The sequence below is a fragment of the Octodon degus genome, unplaced genomic scaffold (genome assembly GCF_000260255.1).
Source record: "Octodon degus isolate 3935 unplaced genomic scaffold, OctDeg1.0 scaffold00117, whole genome shotgun sequence".
Lineage (NCBI taxonomy): Eukaryota > Metazoa > Chordata > Mammalia > Rodentia > Octodontidae > Octodon > Octodon degus.
In genome coordinates this window covers 8,396,567-8,418,772 of record NW_004524693.1, presented here as the reverse complement: position 1 = coordinate 8,418,772, position 22,206 = coordinate 8,396,567, and the positions used below count along the sequence as shown (strand labels likewise).

Below are 22,206 nucleotides of genomic sequence, written 5' to 3'. Positions count from 1 at the left end.
AGGGAAAGCGGGATGCCACAGTGCATTGAGCTCCTGTGTTCTTTAGTGGGCAACTTTTAGAATGAGCTAGTGGGAAGTTGTCCTATGGTGATAACCAGCTGTGAGAATAACGTTTGAAATGTTTGTGAATCCTTCAGAGAAAAATAAATTTTTACTTGGCCTATTTCAGCTTGCATATCATAATCAGTAGGTCAATTTGTTTTTTTTTTTTTAAATTTATTTATTTATTTATTTGAGAGAGAGAGAGAGAGAGAGAGAGAGAGAGAGGCCAACTCAGCCCACCAGGGGGCAGGGCCGGCTGGCATGTGGTGCTGGGGGATTGAACCGCGGTCTCTGATGCTTTTTGCTAAGCTTGTTCTAAGTAGGTGCTTTAGACCACTGAGCCATCTCTCCAGCCCCCATATATCCATTTTATTTCACACACATTTACAAGGAAGACTTCGGGAAGAGATGAGCTCTGAGATGCACTACATTCACATAGAAGGTGAAGTAGTGTGCAGAATACAAGCAGGTGGGGCTAATCCATGCTTCCATCCTGAAACCATGCCCTGCTAAATTTCCTTTTCTTTCCCAATCATACTGGATATCACTGGAGAATACTCCTGCTTAAAAACCTAATAAACAGCACTATTTTTTTCTCAGGAAGAAAACTAATTTCACTATGTAATTAGTGAAAGAAATCAAAGAAATGAGCTTAAAAAATGCAATAGGCTTGATACCATCCTCCTTGCCAGCAAGCTTTTATGGAATATATTTAACTTACATTGATAAAGGAGAGAAATGTTTAAGTGACAGGCTTCAGATGTTGCTGCTGTGGCTCCTACCAAAGGCTTTTGCACAGCTCCCTCTCATGAATAAGTTCAGTGGAGCAGAGAATGGCCCTCTTGGACCAATTCCACCTTGTGCTTCTTTTTGATGCAGCCATAATAGGGGACCAGAGCTGAGATTTTCCCTTCAAATTTAAAGCAAGTCATCTACTTCAGAGGGGGTTGCAAATGGAGCAGGGATTACTGACTTTCTAGACATATTCCCTGGGTTTGCGGGAGCATTCCTTTCAATAAATGGTATCTAATTCGTTGACAGGCCCTGAATTCTCAATTATTCAAAGGATTTTTCATGTGAATCCAGTTCATGTGAAGGTTTCTTCCCTCTTGATTTTATAGCATAAGGAAATAAGCAGAGGCTGTTTTTCTTTTTCTTTTTCTTTTCCATAAACTAAAAATCTTTATGGCCAAGTGAAATTTGGAAAAAAAAATCCAGTTCATTTCTCAGACATTTGTAGATATTTGTAAATTAGAATGAGGTTTACATAGTTTAGCACAAAGCAAGAATAATGGACGACTGTGTCATATGTTCTATGAGATAAAAACTATGTAATAATCAGAAAAACAGACCAAAATTTAAATTGTCCCATTCAATGCTTTCTTTTATGAACTCATGCATAAATCAGCAACATTCACTTTCTTCTCATACAATAATATCATAGCCACATTTGCACTAAATCATAATCCCTACTGTCTATAATCACATTTTCAAAGAACTTGTAAGAAATTATATTAGTTTTTTAAGCTCAACACACTTACGTTTGTCTTGCTCTGTTTTGCCTCCTTCTAGGAAAAGAAGGAAAAATAACAAGGAAGATATGTATTTCATGCTTCCCATTTTCCACTTTTTCTTCATTGGGAGCACTGTGAAATGCAATTCAGAACCTCCAAGGTGTAGTGCACTCAAACTGTTGAGAAGAAAACAGAAACAAAGACTTAAAACAAATTCCCTGGATCTCATAGAGATCACTGATGCTTAGGCTTTCAACTTGCTAGGAAAAAAAATGCTGCAGAATTTACATAAGTGCAAGCATTGTTTGCTTGCTGAAGAAAAAAGACTGGTCTCTCTTGTCTTGCAAAGATTGTGGGAGCAAATTCAAGTGAAAGAACATGCATTCCTATCTAAAACCAAAGCTAAATTCTTACAAGCAAGTCATAAGAAAATAAAAATAAATTTTGAAATCTCTTTTCAAAGGGAATTGATTTTCTCAAGAGATTTGAGGGGAGGAGAGAAGAGAGACTGGTGTTTGCAAAAGTGCTATTTTGGCAAACAAGGTAAAAACTATAAGCACAATCACAAGCAATTCCTGCAATGAAAGTGAAATAATCTTAGCTTTAAGACTACTCTTGTAATTAATCCTTCACGAAATAAGTGCAAATTGATTACTGTTTTATCTGTTCTTCCATGAGAAATATAAGGATGTTCTGTTTAGATAATTTTGTTTGAAAAAATCCAGACATAATTAGCAAAAGGATGCAATTCAACACCTGAGAAGTTTTATTGCTTAGAATGGCTGGGACATATTTCCCTTCCATAAAGTCCTTTCTGAAATGGGAATTTTAAATTGGCAATTTTAAGGGAAGTTCGGCAAATTTAAACAGAACTTGTTCACCTTGCACCATTATCCAAAAGACCACTGAAGCAAATATAATTCTTTAAAAGATGAGATTGTCATTTCCATTCTAAGGCATAGAAATCTAAAGCCTTTTGAACGTTGGAACTCAGAAAGTTTGCTGTAGGTCATATTTAATCATGAGTCATTTCCATAGAGTTTAGAGTTTGCAAGCCTCTTGAAATAGGAGGTTGGGAAGAAAAGTAATTAGAAACACAAAATTCTACTTAGGGTTAACCTTGGATAATAATTGGACTCAAAGGTCTTTTTCAGTAGTCCAATCTAAATATAGAGCATAAAGATTGCAAAGGAATGATCACTTTGGAGAACTTAATTTCTTTTGGCTCTGACATAGATGCCACATTTCTTACTGTATATGCTATGAAATTATTGGGAAAATTCAAAGTCTATTGTTTCAAATTATGAATGTACAATCAAGGACAAACTGATCATAGAGAATAATTTGTGCTAATAAGCAGGATTTATAGCGCCCATCTGCCTTCTTTCTTTACTCCATCTCTGATCCTTATGAAAGGACTTAATTCTCCTAGACAAATCTTCCTAGCCTTCCAAAGATCTCAGTTCTGGTGTCCTGGTCTCCCCTCTGAGTTTGCGATCTACTTTCAATCACTCAGAACATTTCCATGCCCTTGGAGGTAATGGTTCCATTGAAGCAAGGCATTTTTAGTACCTATTTAACACAGCTGCCTACCTCTATTAGTCTCTTTCTAAGCCTACTGAAATAAGTCTATCTCCCAAGCCTATAAAAGAGACAGAATTTTGGCCATTGAAACTCAACTTATCACAATCATACATAGTTCTCAGAGGGAGTTTCTGAACCTGTGGCTTTTGAGTCTCTACCCAGGCAAGAACTAAAGGGTTGTTTTTCTTATACAATGGTCGGGCGATTCAGTGAACAGTAGCATTGCTTCATAACTCAAACTGGCAAGAAAATGGTCCTTAGAATTCTCTGCTTTTCTTGGGTCCCAACTAATGTTATGAGCAAATAGAAAAGTTGGTGACTAGAGAGCAATTAATCTCTTTTGGCATTCCTGTCATTTGTGTGGCCTCCCAGGCAGGGATGGAGAACATCAGAAAAGGAATTGCTTCATAAATATTCACTTTTGATTTATAAGATATTGAAGTCCTGCCTTTATTATATTCTGTGTAGAAACATGAAATGAAAAGAGTTCCTTACTGAGATCTCCCCATTGCTAGATTTCTCTTTATCCCCTTAAACTTTTTTCTATTTTGGGGGACAGAGACCTGAAGACATTTGTTGGGAATGAAGCAGTGAACAAGCAAATATTGCTCAGCAAACATCGGACTCATTCTCGCAAAGAATCAAACTGTCTTTAATTTTTCAAATTATACTTTGACCCAATTCACTGGAGTTATTTCTGCATTAACTCTCTGTCTGCTTCACACAGGCTATTGTGTCATGGAACTTGCACTGGCTCTTTTACAGGTTACTTGTAAATGTAGCCATTGACATGTTTTGGTAGGATGCAAGAACCAATAAGAAAGCAACAGAGCAAACAAAACTTCACAACCACCACTGCAGATGAGAGTGGGAAAGGAGGGTGGTAAGGGTTTAAGAAGAGAACAAGAAATGGGTCAGACAAAAAGGGAAAGGCACAGTATGAAGGCCCCTCCAGGAAACAAACATTAGCAAACATATGTAGTTAAGCAATTATCAACTGCTTCTTGCCCTGGTTATAGATACAAGGCAGTGGAGGCCATCAAGTGACAGAAGCTCACACTCAGAACAGCATTGCAAAGGAATAGGAAGGGACAAACACATGTCAGCCAGCTCTTCATATCCCAGTGTCTCTTTAATCCTCCAGACAGGCTTGAATGACCTTGTAATCTCACACTCACTATCATCTATGGGACAGACCCTAGGGTAGCAATTTTCTTTCTGAGAAACAGTAAGAAAGGCATTGGAGCCTCAAGCTTTTGTTCCTCAGTTGAAATCCCCTCTCCACACTACCACCAAGTAAGAAAAGCTCATTTAATTCTTGTTGGGTTGCCACTGAAAAAACTGGCACTTTTGGCCCAGGGTATCCTTTGTTGGTGGCAATGACTTCACTGCTGGTTATGATTGACGAACAATGCCTTGAATTTGCCTTGCAAAACACTTGTCCATCTATCATTTCATTTGATTTCACACAACTCCTTCAAAATGGGCCCCAGTGGCTGGGGGGTGGTTCTCAAATGAGTTTAGTTATTAGCAGGGCTGAGAGGGACTGGAAGGCTGGTTTTCTAGGCTCTGTGTTCTGGCAATATCACTTTGCCTCCTGAGTCTAGTGCTTCAAACTCTGACCCCAGTAGTCTGGGCCAGAAAATGAGAGAGATGCCCAGAAAATGGCCCTTTGCCCATCCACTCTTTCTTTAACTTTAGGAGGAATTAATCAGCCACTGGTCCAGGGGAATTCAGTAAATGAGAAAACAGACTCTTGGACACTTGTATTAATTAAGGGTACTGCAAAACCCACTAGGTATCTGCAGGGAGTATCTGAGTGGCCCCTGGAAGCTTCAAAGATCACTTAGAAATGTAGGCCAAGCAGAGAATGGCGAGTTATGAGTGCGAATTCACAGATCCCCAACCCACTTCAGATCTGTGCCTTGCGCCTCACCTGTATTTCAGTCGCTGGCAGCTCGACCATAAAATGAATTGGGGTAGCAGATCTAAGAGTTCAAAGTGCCCCAGGGGCACTTTCAGAGGCTGCTACAGCCCACAGAAGGCACACCACCTGTGCTAGGGCTTGAAAGGAAGGTGAAGGAGGCTAGCGCCCATACTGTTCACTGACCTGGGTGCTGGTCTCCTTCCTCTGTCACTCGTGCGCACGTTCTAGGCTCCCGGGTGCTCCTCAGAGGTCTGGGGTTCGCAGGTTGTGGCAGTGAGCTAGAGTGCTCACGAGGTGGGAGGGGGCGGGGGTGCTCAAAAGTGGGAGGGAGGAAAAAACATCACCGCCCTCACACCACGAGGGAGCAGCGGCTGGCCGGGCTGCAGGGGCAGAGCTAAGGCGCGGGCGCAGCGGCCCGGGGCCACCTGCCCACCCGCCTGCCCACTCCCCACTTGGCCCGGGAGGCTGGCCGCCTGGCGGGGGCGGGAAGTCCACAAGCACGCAGCAGTTCAGGCATTTACCCCTTCTCCGTTTGGGCAGCACAGCTTTATTTCTGCTCCTCCTGCCAGAAAGTTAAAGAACTGGGAGAAAGTGTGAGACTCAGCCGCAGACTTTCCCATCACGCAGCGCCCCACCACACCGCTCCCCCCCTCCTTTGGCTGGGAGAGCGATGGGGTCTTAAAGGGACCGCACATCTCTTCCAGTCCCTCCTCTCCTCTGCACTGGATGCACCTAGAAGCTCCCCAGCACTTGGGCACTCCCTGAAAACCTTGGCTACTGTCCTACAGCTATGCGTGGAAGTCCAGCACTTTCTCTCTTGTTGGCACAATGACCCTTCCTTGTGTGCCTGCAGATTGAGCTGGCCTGGTAAAATATGTCCTAGCATGTCATTTATTATTTTGAACATTTCCCATGATCCTCACTGTGGCAAAGGAGAAAGGTTTTCTGTCCTCCAAGATGGGTTTGTGGAGATTTAGATTATCTACATTCCATCCCAAAGAGAACTCCAACTCACGAGGTTTGACGAAAACTTGGTGTGGCCCAGCTCAGCCAGCCACTGCTTTATCAGATTCTAAAGTGGCCCAAGGGCCAGTTCTTCAAATCACACAAGCACTGCACATGCCTTGGTGACCTGGAGACAAGCTATTACAAACTTGTGTTTTTTGAATGACCTTTAGTTACAAAAAAATTGTCACAGTCATGTAGGACCCATGAGAACATTGCTTTGATCACATCCTTTTTATCTTGTAGGCCCCTGAATTTGCAAGAGAGCTACTGGGGTTTTTCTCCATGAACTGGAAAATATCAATATTTTGCATAGCACTTTATGGTTTACAGTGTACTTTCATATGCAATATATCAATACCAGTTTTTTTTAAACTCTCACAACCAACTGAAGTATTAGTGACTTCAAGTATGAGTTCCTAGAGAATCATTCAGCTTTCAACTTTTATTTCACAGAGCAGGAAGCTGATGTAGAGGATGTTGACATACCCAAGCTCACAAAGCTAGTCAGTGACAAGTTTGAGATGCCAATTAAGAATTTTTGACTTTTGACTCATTATTGTCTGATTGTGATTTCCAGTCCATAGATGAAAAAAATTAATATCTTGGGGAAATTTTAGCTTGTCAAAAACTTTCACATCAAGAGTAGATAATAAAGGAAATTAAAAAAAAAAAACTAACCTTTTTACTCTTCATAGAAGCGGTAATATCTAACCAGCCCTTGTACTGCTGGAGATGTTTCTTTCACTGCTAACAAGGGAAAAACCTGCCTTTTCTGATATGTTGTCTTCAAAACCCAAAATACCTAACTTAATACTCTGCTTAATTTAAACATAAAATAAGTATATGTATTTAATTTGTGTTATCATATCTATTTTTTTGGACTTGTGAATTTGTGACCATATAAATGTTATTCCATTTAATGTGCTAATGTTTTAGCTCACTAAACTGAACTCTGCAGGAGAAGGGTAGGTTGTAAAATATGTTTTGTGTATCCATCCCCCAGTCCTTGGCATCACTTCCAAAGTGCCCATGGAGTATTCTGCAAAAGTGGTTTCAAAGCAGCCTGGGCCAAACCTGAATCCTAGCAATAAAATCAATAGATTTATAGGAAAGGGGGACAAAGCAAAGATGGGGGAAGTGAAGTAAAAATGATTAAGATGTGATATGTATATGTACCAATTCTCCAAAATGAATATAGTCTTTTTGTATTACAAACATGTACTACTAATAAAAATAATAAAGTAAATAGATTCATGGGAGCTTAAAGCCCATACATTTGGCTACGAACATTCACTCTCATTGATTAATGTAGTATTAAGAACACTGCATAATAAGGCATCACAGTATCTAATGACTTAAAACAAATTATTTTTGGCAATTACTACTATTGGATTAGTTCAACTGAACCTATTCAGGAACATATTTACAGGTAGCCATGCACAGGGCCACTCGATTCTTTGAAAAGCTGTTCATTATTGGAAATGTTGCAGTTCCTATATTAATTTCTATTCTGATTTATGAATTGGAGCTTGAATTTTCATGAATTCTAACTTAGATACCCTGCCAGATCTGACACAAACTGAACCAGTGATTATCTTCATGTCTTTTCCATATAGTGTTTGTGGACAGTATATCATGTCTGCATCTTGTACAGTGAATAACCACTAAGACAACAATATGCAATGTATTAGTTATTGACACTGTGCTAGTAATTGGTTTTGAAACTGTCTCATTGCTATTTGTTTCTCAATAAAATTATTTTAAAAATATATTTATGATATGGAAAGGTGAATAAAAATAAAATCATAATGACTTTTAAAAGCTTTTCATTGTGAAATAATTGTAGATTCTCATGCAGTATTGAGACATAATTCTGAAGGATTCTGAATGTGCTGCATCAAGGTCTGCACTATAGTCACATCATGCATTTCTATAGTAGGATATCAGAGCCAGTAAGTTGACATTGTTCCAACTTTTTTTTATCATATTCTGCCTTCAGCAGTTTACATACTCTCTGTTATAGTTCTATGCAGTTTTATTATATGGGTAGGTTCCCATGACCACCATTACCATATTTAAGATGCAGAACAGTGCCAATACCAAAAAGATTTTCAGCATTACTGCATCACACCTATCATCTTGGCTCCCTCCCTTGCCCCTTGACAAGGACTAAATTCTCTCTCTCATAACTTTTTCGTTTAAGAATGTTATGCAACATCATACATTGCGTCAACTGAGAATGGCTTTGTCTTCCACTCCTCGAAGACCTGTTCAAGTTGTTTCAAGTATGTGTACTTTGCTTCTTTTTTAAGGAGTAATATTTCCTAACATGGTATGTCACAGTTTGTGTACATATTTATCTATTGAAGGGTTGTTTTTTTTTGGCTTACAAATGACACTGCTATGAGTAATTGTCTATAGGTTTTTGCATAAATATACATCTTCATATATCTGGGATAAATACCCAACAACACAGCTTTGGATAATATAGTAAATGAATATTTAGGGTTTTTTAGAACTGTTGTAATATTGTAGGGAAGCTGTACTATCTTATACTCCATCAGTAATGTATAAGAGACTCAGGCAAGATCTATGTTCTTGCCAACATTTGTTGTCATTTTTATATTAGTCATTGTAGTAGGCATATACTGATATATAATTTTCATTTTAATTTGCATTTCCCTGATATCTCATGATATTTACTGTCTTTTATGTGTTTATTTGACACCTGTATATTCTTCCAAATGTATATAGCTTGTCTATTCATTTTCTTCTTACAGACTTTTTATAACAAATATTATTAATTTTACTTAAGTTCTATTTATCGAAATTTCCTTTTTTGGGTCATGGTTTGGTGTTAAGAACTTTTTGCCTATCTCTAGAACTCAAAATGTTTCTCCTTTATTGTTATTATAAAAGTGTAATAGTTTTAAATTTTACATGAAATCTATGATGTATTTAGAATTCATTCTCACATAAAGTATATAGCTTTCACCTTTTGCTCACAAATGTCCAAATGTGCCATTATCATTTGTGGCAAAATCTGTATTTCCTCCACTGAATTGCTTTTAAATTGGTCTATTTCTAGTTTCTGGGTTTATTCTGTTAACTTGTGTGTCTGTCATACTACCAATATCACCCAGCCTTGATTATTACAGAAATAAGTTGGTTTTAATATCAAATCTAGTGGTTCCTTCCAAAATAATTTTAGCTAAATTAAATACTTCACACCTTTCCATGTAAACTTTATAATAAACTTGTCTGTATCCTTAAAATATTTGCTAGGATTTGGATAGGAATTGCATTAAATCTACAGGTCAATTTGGGGAGAATTGATAATTGTAATGGTTGAGTGTTCTGAACTATGAACACAGTAAATCTTTCCATTTATTTAGGTCTCCTTAGGTTTCATGCATCAGTGTTTTATAGTTTTCAACATCAAACTCTTATACACATTTTATGAGAGTTGGTCTTACATATTTCATTTTCTTTGGAGCAATTGTAAATGTCATTGCATTTTAAATTCAGTTTTCACATGTTTCTTTATGTTATATTCAAATGCAATTGGTTGTTGTATGACAATTCATAAAATGCGTTTCAGAACTCGTACTAATTTTTATTTTTATTTATTTATTTATTTATTTATTTATTTTTGACGGAACTGGGGATTGAACTCATGACCTTGCACTTGCCAGACAAGTGCTTAATCTACTGTGCTATGTCCCCGTCCCCTAATACTCATTTTTAAATATGCAAATGGATGTATTGCAGGATGATTAATACTGAACAATATTCTAATGACACAAATATTAACTTTGTTTGGTGCTGGGGATTCACTGCAGAGCCTTGCTTATATTAGACCAGAGATCTACCACTGAGCTACGATCTCAATTCTTTTCTATTTTGTGACAGAACTACTTAAATCATCCAGGCTGGCCTATGCCATTCTTCTGCCACATCCTCCTCTGCAGTAGGTAGAACTATAGGTATTCTCCACTATGCCCAGCAAATTTTACCTTTTTAAATTTGTCTTATCCCACTAGAACTTGACAGGGTCAGGTTATTGAATTAACTTTATTTTATTTTATTTTATTTTGAGATTCTTTAGTTTGTGACTTTTTTATTTTGAATTAACTTTAAAAAACCTGGGGACTCATAAAGATTAACAAGAGTATTACAGTATAGGTTTACTTAATTTTTTTCTGTTTCTCTTTTAAGTTTTTATATCATGTGTTTGTGATACTAATTATTGCATTCATCTTGGGGAGTTGGCACATAAAATTATTGCATCTTGGTCATTTTTACTTCCCCTTCTCCTATGCAGCTTCTTATCTCCTCCTACCCAGTATCCTTCACAGCTCCACAAATTCTACCTCCTTGCTTTTGTTTCTTTAAACTTCAGACCAACATAGTTTGTATTAATCAGACACTTCATTGACTATGCAGATGTTGACAATTTATTCTATGAATATTTTAGGACCAGTAACATATATTTCATTGAGACATTTTGTTACTTGTATGTATGCTCATTTATTACTGAAAGTTTTTCTCTATCTTGTATTTTATTTCTGCTAGCTATTTCGAGAAAGGACTAGAAAACAAAATTGTTTGTAATTATTGTGGTTCACTCAATATTTCTAGCTTTCTTCTTGTTGGGCTCTTAGTAGTAAGATTTTAAACCTCTTCTCTAAAGTTGAGTATGGCCTCCCAATTTGGTTTGGTCAATGAAAGTGTCATGCAACTTCTGAAGGAAAATTTTAAGAGTGCATGATTTACCCCTTTCCCTGTATTCCTACCCTAATAATAATGGGAGCACGCATTGTAATGAAACCTACTTTTTTGTGTGACTAAAATGAACAAAGTTCCCAGGAGACTTATTTTGGTTATCCAGAATGAGTGCCAAAGGTATGTTTGGAGATGTGGAGGTTGTTTATTTTTGTACCACAACTAGCCAATGCGGACTGTTATTGAGAGTTCAAACAATTCTGTTTCCTAGAAGCTTATGAAAACCAGATAAATAAACATAGAAAGTACCTATAGGATCTCGGAAACAGGATCTTGGAAACAGAATGAATAGAAGTAGAGTTGTGGGGGTTTTGTTGTTGTTATTTTGGGGCTGAGAATTGAACAGTGAGCATTGTATATGCTAAGCATGTGTTCTGCCACTGAGACACATTCCCAGAGCTAGAAGCAGGTACTTTTTAAACTCTGTATTATTTGAGTTCAGCTGTTATTTTTCATGTAGGCCTTCCAATTATTCATAGCAAAGAAAAATAACCCGAAGTGTTTGTTATTTGGGCTTGGTGTTACATTTGAATAGTAACTTTTATAAAAGTAATTTTCTTTTAAGTGATATTCAGATATTTGTGGAAGCTTTTTACATCATTATTTTCTCAAAGGATTGCTTCTCTAGATATATAGTAGATGTTGTTGGAAAGGCCAGATTTAATCTAACAAACTGAAGACAGAATATGTCCAAGTGTTTTATGATTCATAGACAAGTGAAATGAGGTACAACAAAAACTGACTCTCTAGAAGTGCTACTTCCAAAGAATGTTTAATCATTTTACCAAACTGCATTGCTTTAGTAGCACACTACATGACCTCAAGCTATCTCTAGTTCCCTCTAACTATCATAAACTTCCCAAGATACTCCCCTTTAATCCTGAAGGAAGGGAACACACCAAACATTTTTTGTGTGACTATATTGTCTATATTGTCTTAATCACAGTTTTCAGCTCTCCTCAGGGAAGCAGCATGATATACTCAAAAGAATCAAAGCTTTGGATTCAATACACTTAACATGGAATTTAAATAGTCACATAATGATTACATAAAAAAGGAAGAGTGATAATGTTGCTGTTGATATTTAATTGTCTAATGTATGTGGACTACTTAACATGCAATAAGTGCACAACAGTTGTTTCCTGCCTCAATGTCTCCTTCCTACCTCCACCTACTTAATACAACGTGAAAGCTATGGTAAATTCAGCAAAATCCTTTATTTGCCACTCAAGCTCTAGTCTCACTAGAATGGGGATACAAGTAGGATAACCAGCCAATTTTCCATCTTGTTCTCCAATGTAGGAATGAATTGGAGAATAAGGTGAAAACATGCCATCAAATGGAAGAGTAATAAAACTCTTACTGTTTCAAGAGGAAACTCACTCTTAATCAGAGATACACAAGCACCAGGTGTTGTCTTGGTGCCTTGAAGACATCATACAATGTTAGATGAAAACCTGAGGCTAAGATGTTCTCCAGATTCATGGCATATAGACTAAGAAACAACATGCAAGCCAGAATAAAATTATAAGAAGCCAGATGGCTATTCTCAGTTTTCAGTTGCTTATTCTTTCAATATTCTAGGAAGGAAAATATGGTGGTGATAACCCAGGGAATAGAAGCAGGAACCAGATTCCTGAAAGCAAAGATGGCAAAGTGCTGACTCATGAGCTGAGGAGAGAGGCTGCAAAGATAGCTCAGCAGTCTAAGTGTCTGCCTAGTCAAGCACAAGGACCACGGTTTGATCCCAGATACACATGCTGTGCCAGCCCTCCCTCAGGAGCTGAGCTGGCCACCTGGCCACCTAGACCTGGTGTGATGGCACAAACCTGTATTCCAGTGCTTGGCAGGCTGAGACAAGATGATCTCTATGAGTCTGAGCTGCATAGTGAGACTTTGAATCAAATACATATAATTCAAAGAAACAAAAACAAACAAATGAATAAAGAAGGCCAGCCAGATAGTTCAGCAGAGTAAAGTACCTGCTTGCAGGGACCTGGGTTCGATCCCCAGTGTGCCCTGTGGGCCCTGTCACCAGCGTGTGCTGAGATGATGACTGAGACTAGGGGTGGTAGCCCATATCTGTAATCCCAGTGCTTGTGAGGCTGTAATCAGGAGGATCACTATGAGTACAATGTACACAGTTAGACCCTATACACCCTGTCCTAAAATTAAAAAATAAATAATAAATAAATAAATAAGTAAATAAATGGGGTTTTACCCCTATCACATTTGAATTGCACCTAAACAATGAGTAATTTGTGTTATTGGGAGAGATGACATAAAAACCTGTATTCCAGAGATACCATAAACACTTGAAAAGGCCCAAGTGCTGAAAACAATCCAATGACATCTGCATGGTAACAGGTAGAAGCAAAGTAATGGCTGCTGCTTTTATGCAGCCTGAGTACTCACCAATTGCCACACTCTCACCATTTCCTACTGCATCACATTTGTTACCCTCAGGCTTCTTTTACTCATGGACATTACCTTTCTATTCCTAAGACATTTTAGTTTGAACCATGATGTACAGTAAAAACTATTACTAAACTGTATTCCTAGGAAGGAAAGAAAGATTAATTTATAGCAATTTCCCATTTATGCTGTGTAAATAGCTCCATCAAGGCCAATTTCAAACTAGCAATATGTTGTCAATGTGGAGTTAGGAAAAGCTATGTATAATTGTCTTATAAGCTGATGAGAACTTGTAAGAACATCATTGACTTCAAATCATTCAAAAATCTTCCATAAGCTAATGGAATGGCCAGGAATATAAGCCAGGAGTTTTTATTTTAAATTTATAGTCTGAAATCAACCAGCAAGAGTCAGACTGAGCACCTGACATGGAATACATCATTAGATCAACACTATATTCTTTTTCTCTGCTTCTTTTTTTTAGCCATGGGCTAATTAGGTAGCCTTTGGGGATGGCTAAGCTGGGAAAGAGGAGTGGGCCAAGGAAAGGTTGCTGGTAGATTGATGAGGTCAGAAGACAACACACAGGACCTCTGATGTTCACTGTCCTGTCCACTGACTGCTGAACTCTTTCTCTCTTCATGAGAAAGAGAATAAAAGAGGAAACTGGGATGATTAGGGAACTGCCTGATTAGAAGATAAGGTCAAAGGGAGATGGAAATAGACTAAGTATAATATGCAGACACTTATCATATTAAAAATGTAAGGATGCTGACAGCATGTGCAGAGGCAGACTCCACTGTGGACATCATCCTCCCCTGTCAAATCCTGGAAAATGTCTGAATAGCACAGAACAGTGACTTAGAAGATGAAAACTCTAAAGCACTTAAGTATAAAATTAATTACATTATGCATGGAGAAATTGAGGCTTTCAGAATTGGGTGGGATAAAAGGTACAACTAGGCTTGGAAGCCAGTTTTTCTGCCAACTAAATTTGTGATCTGGAGCTTTTCATTAGCCTCTCAAAGAGTTAAAAAGTGAAAGATTCAGTCCACCAACCAGTTATGTTGCCAAACCAGCAACATGAATAATATTTCATGACTGAATCGACTGTCTGTTTAGGCATCATGTAGACACAGTCAAACACTCATCTCCAGTTTTCTCTGGATGATTTAAAAACTTAGCAGAGAATCTGCATGTTCAGGGAATTTTGCCAAGAAAATCTAAAAATCTAAACAGTTACTCTCACATTGGCCCTATAACCAAGTGTCCAAATCTTTTTTTTAACCACCCTTTTCATATTAGAAAAAGATCTAATGTTCTTGCTACAAGACAAGCAACATCAGAAACTGAAAGGGTCTTTGAACTGTGAATCAGAAATCTTGGCTCTAGTCCTGTCTGTGCTTTGAACAGGTCATATCCCAACCTCTTGCTCCCTGTGGGCCTCAGTTTTCTCATCTGTAAAATATAAAAATTGAACTCTCAGATTCCTTCAAATTCTGGCATTCTTCAATTGTAAAATAATATTCCAGGTGTCCAATCATTCAGCCTACTGGACCCTTCCATTCTGTGTTTCTTTAGCCACAGGACATCTTGGAACCCAAATGCCGGAGACACCATTGTGATACTTGTAGCCTGCAAGACATAGAGTTATTTTCCACAGGCAGAGTCAAACTTCTACTCTTCCTAGGGACTTATTCTCCCCAATATTTAATTTTTCTTGATAACCACTTAAGTTATAAAAGCTGCCTGAAATTGGAAAAGAAAAAGGAAAAAACCCTCAAAGAATCACATCCTTAAAAATAGAAAAAGCCTAAACACAAATGACCCTTTTACTAGATTATAGGCTCCATCCTTATTCCTTAACTGACTCTTATGAAATCAGAGACAAAAACCTGAGAACAATCACACAAAGAGAAATGCCAAACTAAAGGTTTGGGTTTACTTAATTTTATCCACCATGAGTCGAAGGGGGAAGGAGTTAAAAGAACATAGAGAAACCTGTTCCCAGACACAAAGTCAATGTGCTAAACCATGTTTTGCTGTCACTTAAAGTTCAGCTTTCTCTAATATTAACGGAACTTAAGCCAAACAAGAGTTTCTTTTATGCTCTCTCCCCCAGTTCGCTGTTTGCTAAGTCCTGTGCAAACTTGCAGCAGTTTCCAAACACATGGCTGTGAAATTATCAGGGTTGGACTAATGCCAGAACAAACCAATTTATTGGGGTCTCAAAATTAACTAAAACCTAGAAAGCTTGATTAATTGTGGCACTGCACAGCAAGGGGCATTCAGAAGGGAAGCAATCAGACCAAAGTGCACACCCCAGAGCCTATGCTCTGCCTTTCACTTTCTGTGCATGTGAAGAAGAGTTCCTTCTGTGGACAGGGCTGTGTTGCTCTTACCACTTATTCATACAGCACAGAATGTTGTTTCTCAGTCCAGCAGGAAAAATGGTAGTTAGTGGGTCTTAGCTACCCATATAATCAGCCAATCCTATAATAGTAGTTCTTGGGATTAATTTCATTTAATTTAATTATCATCTTTATGCAGCCCATTTGACAAGATCTACATTTTTCAAAACAGCCTTGGCTAAATATGCCTTTGGAGAGTCCTTGTGGAGATCCAGTACTTCTGTGGTTTCTAGAAACACCTTATCATATGAGACAAGAAGAAGGGGAGTGACTATACAGAAAAATGTCAGGGTTATAAAAGATGGTATTTACTTTAAAAATATGGTATCATTTGCCCACAAATCGGAGCCTTTCCCTTCATATTTTATTTAGAAGAATACTAGATTAATCCATTTCAAAATAAGACACTTCATCTGAAAGCACTAAGTATAATATCTAAATTTCCTGAGCTTTTTGCTTATCACAGCCCCTGAAAGCACAGACAGTAACAGCAAGAAAAGTTCTTAACTGGGAAAACAATGTATTGCTATAAATTGCTCACTTATTAGCAGTCAGAGACCTTAAGCTTTTGCTCAGTTGTCTTAGAATCCTGCCAAGGACACAGTTCTCTTCCAGGTTGAGTTTCTTGAGTGATAGGAAGTTTCAGATGGTTCCCTTTGTCATCTGAGGTCTAAAACCCTAACTACACATAAGGCTAGTATTTCACAGGTTCTTCCTATGTAGTTGTACCATTGACAAAGCAATGAAATACCTTCTGACTATTATGTAAATTACTGCTGCTCCAACCCTGCACAACTATCCTTTGCAGCAACCACTGTTCTGCCCCTTGCCTTGGGTCCCTTTCAACAATCTACAAAGAAAATACTATTGGCTAGGGTAATAGAAGTCATTCAAGTTCCATGTTCCAGTGGACCTCTGGGAACCTTTTCTACTTAGTCATACCTATGCTAGACCAGAAATTAACTATTTTGGATATCACCCTGACTACACTACAAGGTATTTTCATGATTATTGGTATTGAGGAGACAGTTACTGAAAAAAGTGCCATGTGATGTTCATAAGGAAAACAACCATCTATTACCCTCATGAGGGTAGCCCTGATGTCATAAGTGTGATCACTTGCAGCAGACTGCCTGGGTGGGAAAGCAAAACATTTGGTATGAGGTCTGGCACAAAGTGGATGTGCACAGAAGGCAGCAGCTGTATCTCCTTCAGATGCAGACTTTTCTGTTGTATTCTACAGTAATACTCCGTAAACATAGGTTACCTTCTACAGATGCAAATGGATCTCTCATACTCTCCTAAAGTAGGAGTCACCCTGGGCTTTGTAGTAGTCCTAAGGATGGGTGAAAGAGTGGTAAAAGGATACAAAGAACTAAACTAATGCTTTCCACAATTCTGCCCCATAAGTATGTGACATGAATTAGGAAGATCTTATGAATAGACTTCAGAAGACCTAGCCACTAACATGGGTGTTATCATTAGCAGTGTGTCCTTAGATAATCTTTTCATATTTCTGAGCCTAAACATTTCATCTATTCAAATGGAAACTAAGTTAAGTGATAAGAATCTTTTCCACCTACAGGACTCTATGTAATTTCTCTTATTGTTAATTACTTAGAACAAGAAGTACTGTTTATTAGGTACTCAGTGTGTGTCAGGATGAGATCATGTACTTTTGTGTGTACTCTTTCACAGAGACCTCACAATATCCCTATGAGATGGGAAATGTTATTGTCATCCCTTGTCTTTTACAATTCAGGAATATCACATAGCTTGCAAGGCATACAACTGGGACTCAAAACCATGTTTGCTTGAATCTATAATCTGGGCTTTTATCCTCTTTCTATCTCACCCATTCTGTGTTTCCTTGTGTCCAAGACTGCAGGCCACATGCCTATACTCGCATAAACTGAGCACTATGGCTTTTCTTTTACTTCTGTGCATACTACTCTGCTGATGAATTCCCTGGTTCCTCTATCACAAGATTGTGAGCTCACGAGACCTCTCTCTGATTACCATGTTTCATTCTCCCTACCTCTCAATTTCCATGAGATCTCACAGAAAATATGCAGGTTTCTGAAAACTATATACATCCTCCTAAGCAAATAAATAGATTCACCTTCTCTATTTTGAGGTTCAACAAGAAGAGGGCTGTCTGATTATATTCATGACCCTAGAAACTGTTCTTAAGCAGGGAAAGTCAAGCCAATAATATTTAGAAAAATAACAAAAATTGACTGTATTTAGCTCTGCAGAGGAATCCTGCTGGATATTCATGGTCAAATATTAATTTCTCAGCTTTTTCTGTCCATCTGAGTGACAGATTATAGATTTAGTTATGTGAATCTCTCTACACCAAATTTACCTGTAAAATTTTTAGGAAAAAATAAAAGTTGCATTTACATTAATAGTTACTGACCAAAAACTATTATCTGCACCCAGTGCATTTAAAATCCAAAGAATCTCATATGATTATTGGCACTCAAAAGAAAGTATAGATTTAATCTATTTCCTTTGTATTATTACATATGAGGAAACAGGGGACCAGAGAAGGAAAGAGATGTGTCTAAGGTCACATAGTTAGTTCTTGGTAAGGTCAGAACTTCATCTGGCTTCAAGCTACCATCCATGTCTTATACAAATAAGACCATTACTCATAGATTTTCTGTTCATATAGGCAGTTATGTGACAAAGGCAGAGCTAACCTTTTTATTTTCCTCCACTCTTTCCATATTCCCCAAACCAAATAGCTTGGCTGGCCAGCTTATTCATTCAAGGGTTTCATATCTCAATTGTGTAAGAATTAAAATTATATGACAAAGATACCTTGATAAAATCAGCTTGGCACTGTCAAAAAAAAACATAACTGAGGATCAGAGAAATAAACCTGAAGGTGTAAGCAAAACTACAAACAGTAGCCTTACTTTTACAAAAGAGTCAAACATGTTCCCTGGAAGAAAAAAATCCTCTTCAACACATAATACTGGAAAAAGGTACCATTATGCATGCCATAAAAGGAAAGAACTGGGATGGGAAAGAAAAGAAAAGAATAAAGGAGAAACACATACAAAATAGATTAAAAATTGTATTACTGGGGCTGGGAAGATGGCTCAGTAGAATAAATGCTTCCCTGGCAAGTGCAAAGGTCTGAGTTCAATCCCTGGTTCTGCCAAAACAAAACAACAACAACAAAAAAAATTGTATTACTAATTTCTATTAGTTCATTGAAAGGAAGAGTTAGTGCTCATATTATTTGATCAAATTTGCATGCCTGTATTTGGCAATGCAACTACTCTGAAAATAACAATATGCAATATAGTAAGCATTGTTAATTTCCTATAAAGATAAATATAACTTAAAACTTCTATAGCTAAACCCCTATGTTATATCTTTCTCATGATAATATTATATCCTTGTATCTATTTTTCCTTCTTTCTTTCTCTTTTTTTCTTTTTTTCTTTCCTTCTTTCTATCTTACTACCTATCTGTCTGTCATCTATCTATAATCTGTGAGTTATGTTATATCCTTTCAGGCTATTAATAGACTATTTTACTCATGTTTGACCATTTTGGGTCCCTTCTTTTCTCCAGAGTTGGAAACATTTTCTGGACATTTCCTAGAGTTTTTTCTGTAATGGGGTTGAAATAATAAGGGAGAGAGATGCCTACATCTGCTTGTATGTACCACACATATGCTTGCATGTATCACATCTCATCTGGTCTTTAGCTGTAAATAATTCAAGCAGGTCACTGCTGCATTGTCCTTTGTTCTCCATCACAGGGCTTCTCCAGGTCAAATTCTCTCTCAGAAAATTGTGTAACTCTCAAGAAATAGAATATCAGATTTTCCCCTTGACTCTCAGGAGTTTCTGGAAATTATATATCACTGAATGAAGTCCATCCATATTATGCCCATCTACAGGATTTAAAAAAAAAATCTTTTATCTATTCATTTGGTACAGTGTCTCAATATGCAACTTGCACTCTTAATGATGCTCTTGCCTCAGCCTCCCCAGCACTGGGATTGCAAGCATGCACCACCCTGCCTGGATTCAGCTGCCAGCATGGCACGCCCAGAGTCCTGAAGCAGGCACAGCATGTGGTACCGGTGATTGAACCCTGATCCTTGTGCTTGCCAGGCAGGCACTTAGACTGCTGAACTACATCTCCAGCCTCTACAGACATTATTTGTATCCCATATAACTCTTGTCTGCAGATAACTAATCCTTTGTTCTATCCAACCATGCATCAGTCTTCTCTTGGGTTTTCTAAACTACTTGGGAAGTCTATTACATATTCCTGCCCCAAGATTGCTCTCAATGCAGTGTCATAATCAAGCTTCTCATGGATAACTATGTCCATTCACTAGTCACTTCTTCCTTTTTAAAGACCTTTATATTGTAGTGAGGGGAAGGAAGACTCATCTCCCACATAAAATGCTTATGGTCATAATCTCAGTATAAAAGACAAAGAAACTCAAAATTTGTTTCTCTGAAGTAGTTATCCTTGTTTAGAACTTATCTGTAGTTATTCAGTGTTTTTAAATTGGTCCTTAGATATACAGAAGTTAATTAAAGTAATACTTTTGTGAAGATACACCTCTATCATTGTTACATATGTGCCCCTCTTTTATTTATTTTAATATTATTGATATATATTTAGAACTTTCAATTAAAAACAAAAGCTAGAAAGTTAGAGCCGTCAAAAGAGACAAAGAATGTCAGTACATATTTGTTACAGGAAGTCTCCAAGAGGAAGAGATAACAATCATAAATGTATGTGCAGCAAATACCACTGAACACAAATACACAAAATAAATATTAACAGACATAAAAAATCAAATAAACACTAACAGAATTATAATAGAAGTCCTTAATATTCTACTCTCACAATTAAATAGATAAACCAGACCAAAAATCAACCTAAAATATTAGAGTTAAATCAAACCTGAAGCATATGAGACAGTCTCGAAAACAGAGCACATATTAGCCCACAGAACATGCTTACATATTATGCAAAGTAATAGAAATTACACTGGACATATTATCTAAACATAGTGTAATGAAATTGAAAATCAATGACAAAAGAAAACAAAAACTACACAATCACATGAAACTTGAACAAGACCCTCCTAAATAACCAATGAGTCATAGAAGAAATTAAAGAATATTACAATTAAATGATAATGCTCACACCAGAAATTATAGGATGTAGAGAAAGCAGTTCCATAAGGGATATTTATAGTGGTGAATTGTCACATCAAGAAAACAGAATGAACTTAAATAAACAACTTCATGTTAAACCTCAAACTTCTAGAAAAAATAGAATAAATCAAACCCAAAGAACATACAGGAGAAGAAATTTTCAAAATACTCTAATAAGATAGAAAATTCACAAGAAATTGACAAATTTCTAGACATGTATAAATGATCAAATCTCAATCAAGAATATAGAAAAATACTAAACATATTGGTATCAATCAATGAAATTTAAATGTAATTAAAAACTTACAACAAAGAAAAGCCAAGACCCTGATTGCTTTGACAATGAATTCTACAAGAAATTTAGTATGATGAACCTCTTTAATGAAATTGAAAGGGAAAAAACACTTCAAAAATCATTGCTGGGGGCCGGGGAGATGGCTCAGTGGAATAAGCGCTTCCCTGGCAAGTGCAAGGGCCTGAGTGCAATCCCCGGTTCTGAAAAAAAAAAAAAAAAAAAAAAAAAAAAAAAAAAAAAAAAAAAAAAAAAACATTGCTGGAGGCAAGTATTAATCTGATACCAAAATCAGAGAAGGACACAACCAAAACAGGAAAACTACAGGCCAATCTCACTAATGAACATAGATGTAAAAATTTTCAATGAGACACTGGAAAGCAGAATGTAGCAAATCATTAAACAGGATTATACATCATGACCAAATAAGATTCATTTCAGGGATACAGGGGAGGTTCAACATGCAATAATCAATAGATGTAATATACCAACTTAACACAGAATACCCCATATTAAAATGAAAGAATTTCACATTTTTTTTAATTTCATTTTTTTTAAATTTTATTTGAAGAGTAAAAAAAAGAGCAAGAAAAACAAAAGCAAAGAGAGAAACAGAGTAACATATAACAATACATATGTCACAGATTTTTCAAAACAAGAATATCTGATTAACAGTGATTGATATATTATCTATTTTCACCATCAAATCTATTGCTAAGATTAACAGGTATAATTATGCAAGATGGGTCATATGATTGAATATTGCCAAATGCTTTCAAGAAATCTTACATTTTTGTTCTTCTCTTTCATTTTCTTTTATTACCTTTTTAAAAAAATTTACTTTAAAGAGAGTATAGTAATAATTGATATGACATTAGAAACGGTACACATTTAGAAGACCAAGATGACAGGTATTTCAAGCATGTTTTTAGTATTACACATAGCTGTTCTTATCATAGTTGCTTAGTTCACAGATATCAACATACAGAGTTAGTCAGGGTGAGAATTCTACACATTAACT

At 37.0% G+C, this 22,206-nt stretch overlaps 1 protein-coding gene across 5 annotated transcripts in view; it reads right to left on the bottom strand.

Moving 5' to 3' along the window:
* Nucleotides 1-5,679, bottom strand: part of Chrdl1 (chordin like 1) — a 164,538-nt gene extending 158,859 nt beyond the window's left edge. For all 5 annotated transcript variants that reach the window (XM_004640032.2, XM_023699922.1, XM_023699921.1 and 2 more), the window contains exons 1-2: nucleotides 5,251-5,679; nucleotides 1,584-1,732 (exon numbers count right to left, since the gene is read on the bottom strand). In XM_004640032.2, coding sequence (XP_004640089.1) covers nucleotides 1,584-1,680 — 97 coding nt within the window. In that variant the 5' untranslated portion in view covers nucleotides 1,681-1,732; nucleotides 5,251-5,679. The remainder of the gene's footprint in view (nucleotides 1-1,583; nucleotides 1,733-5,250) is intronic.
* Between the last annotated feature and the right edge of the window lie 16,527 nt (nucleotides 5,680-22,206).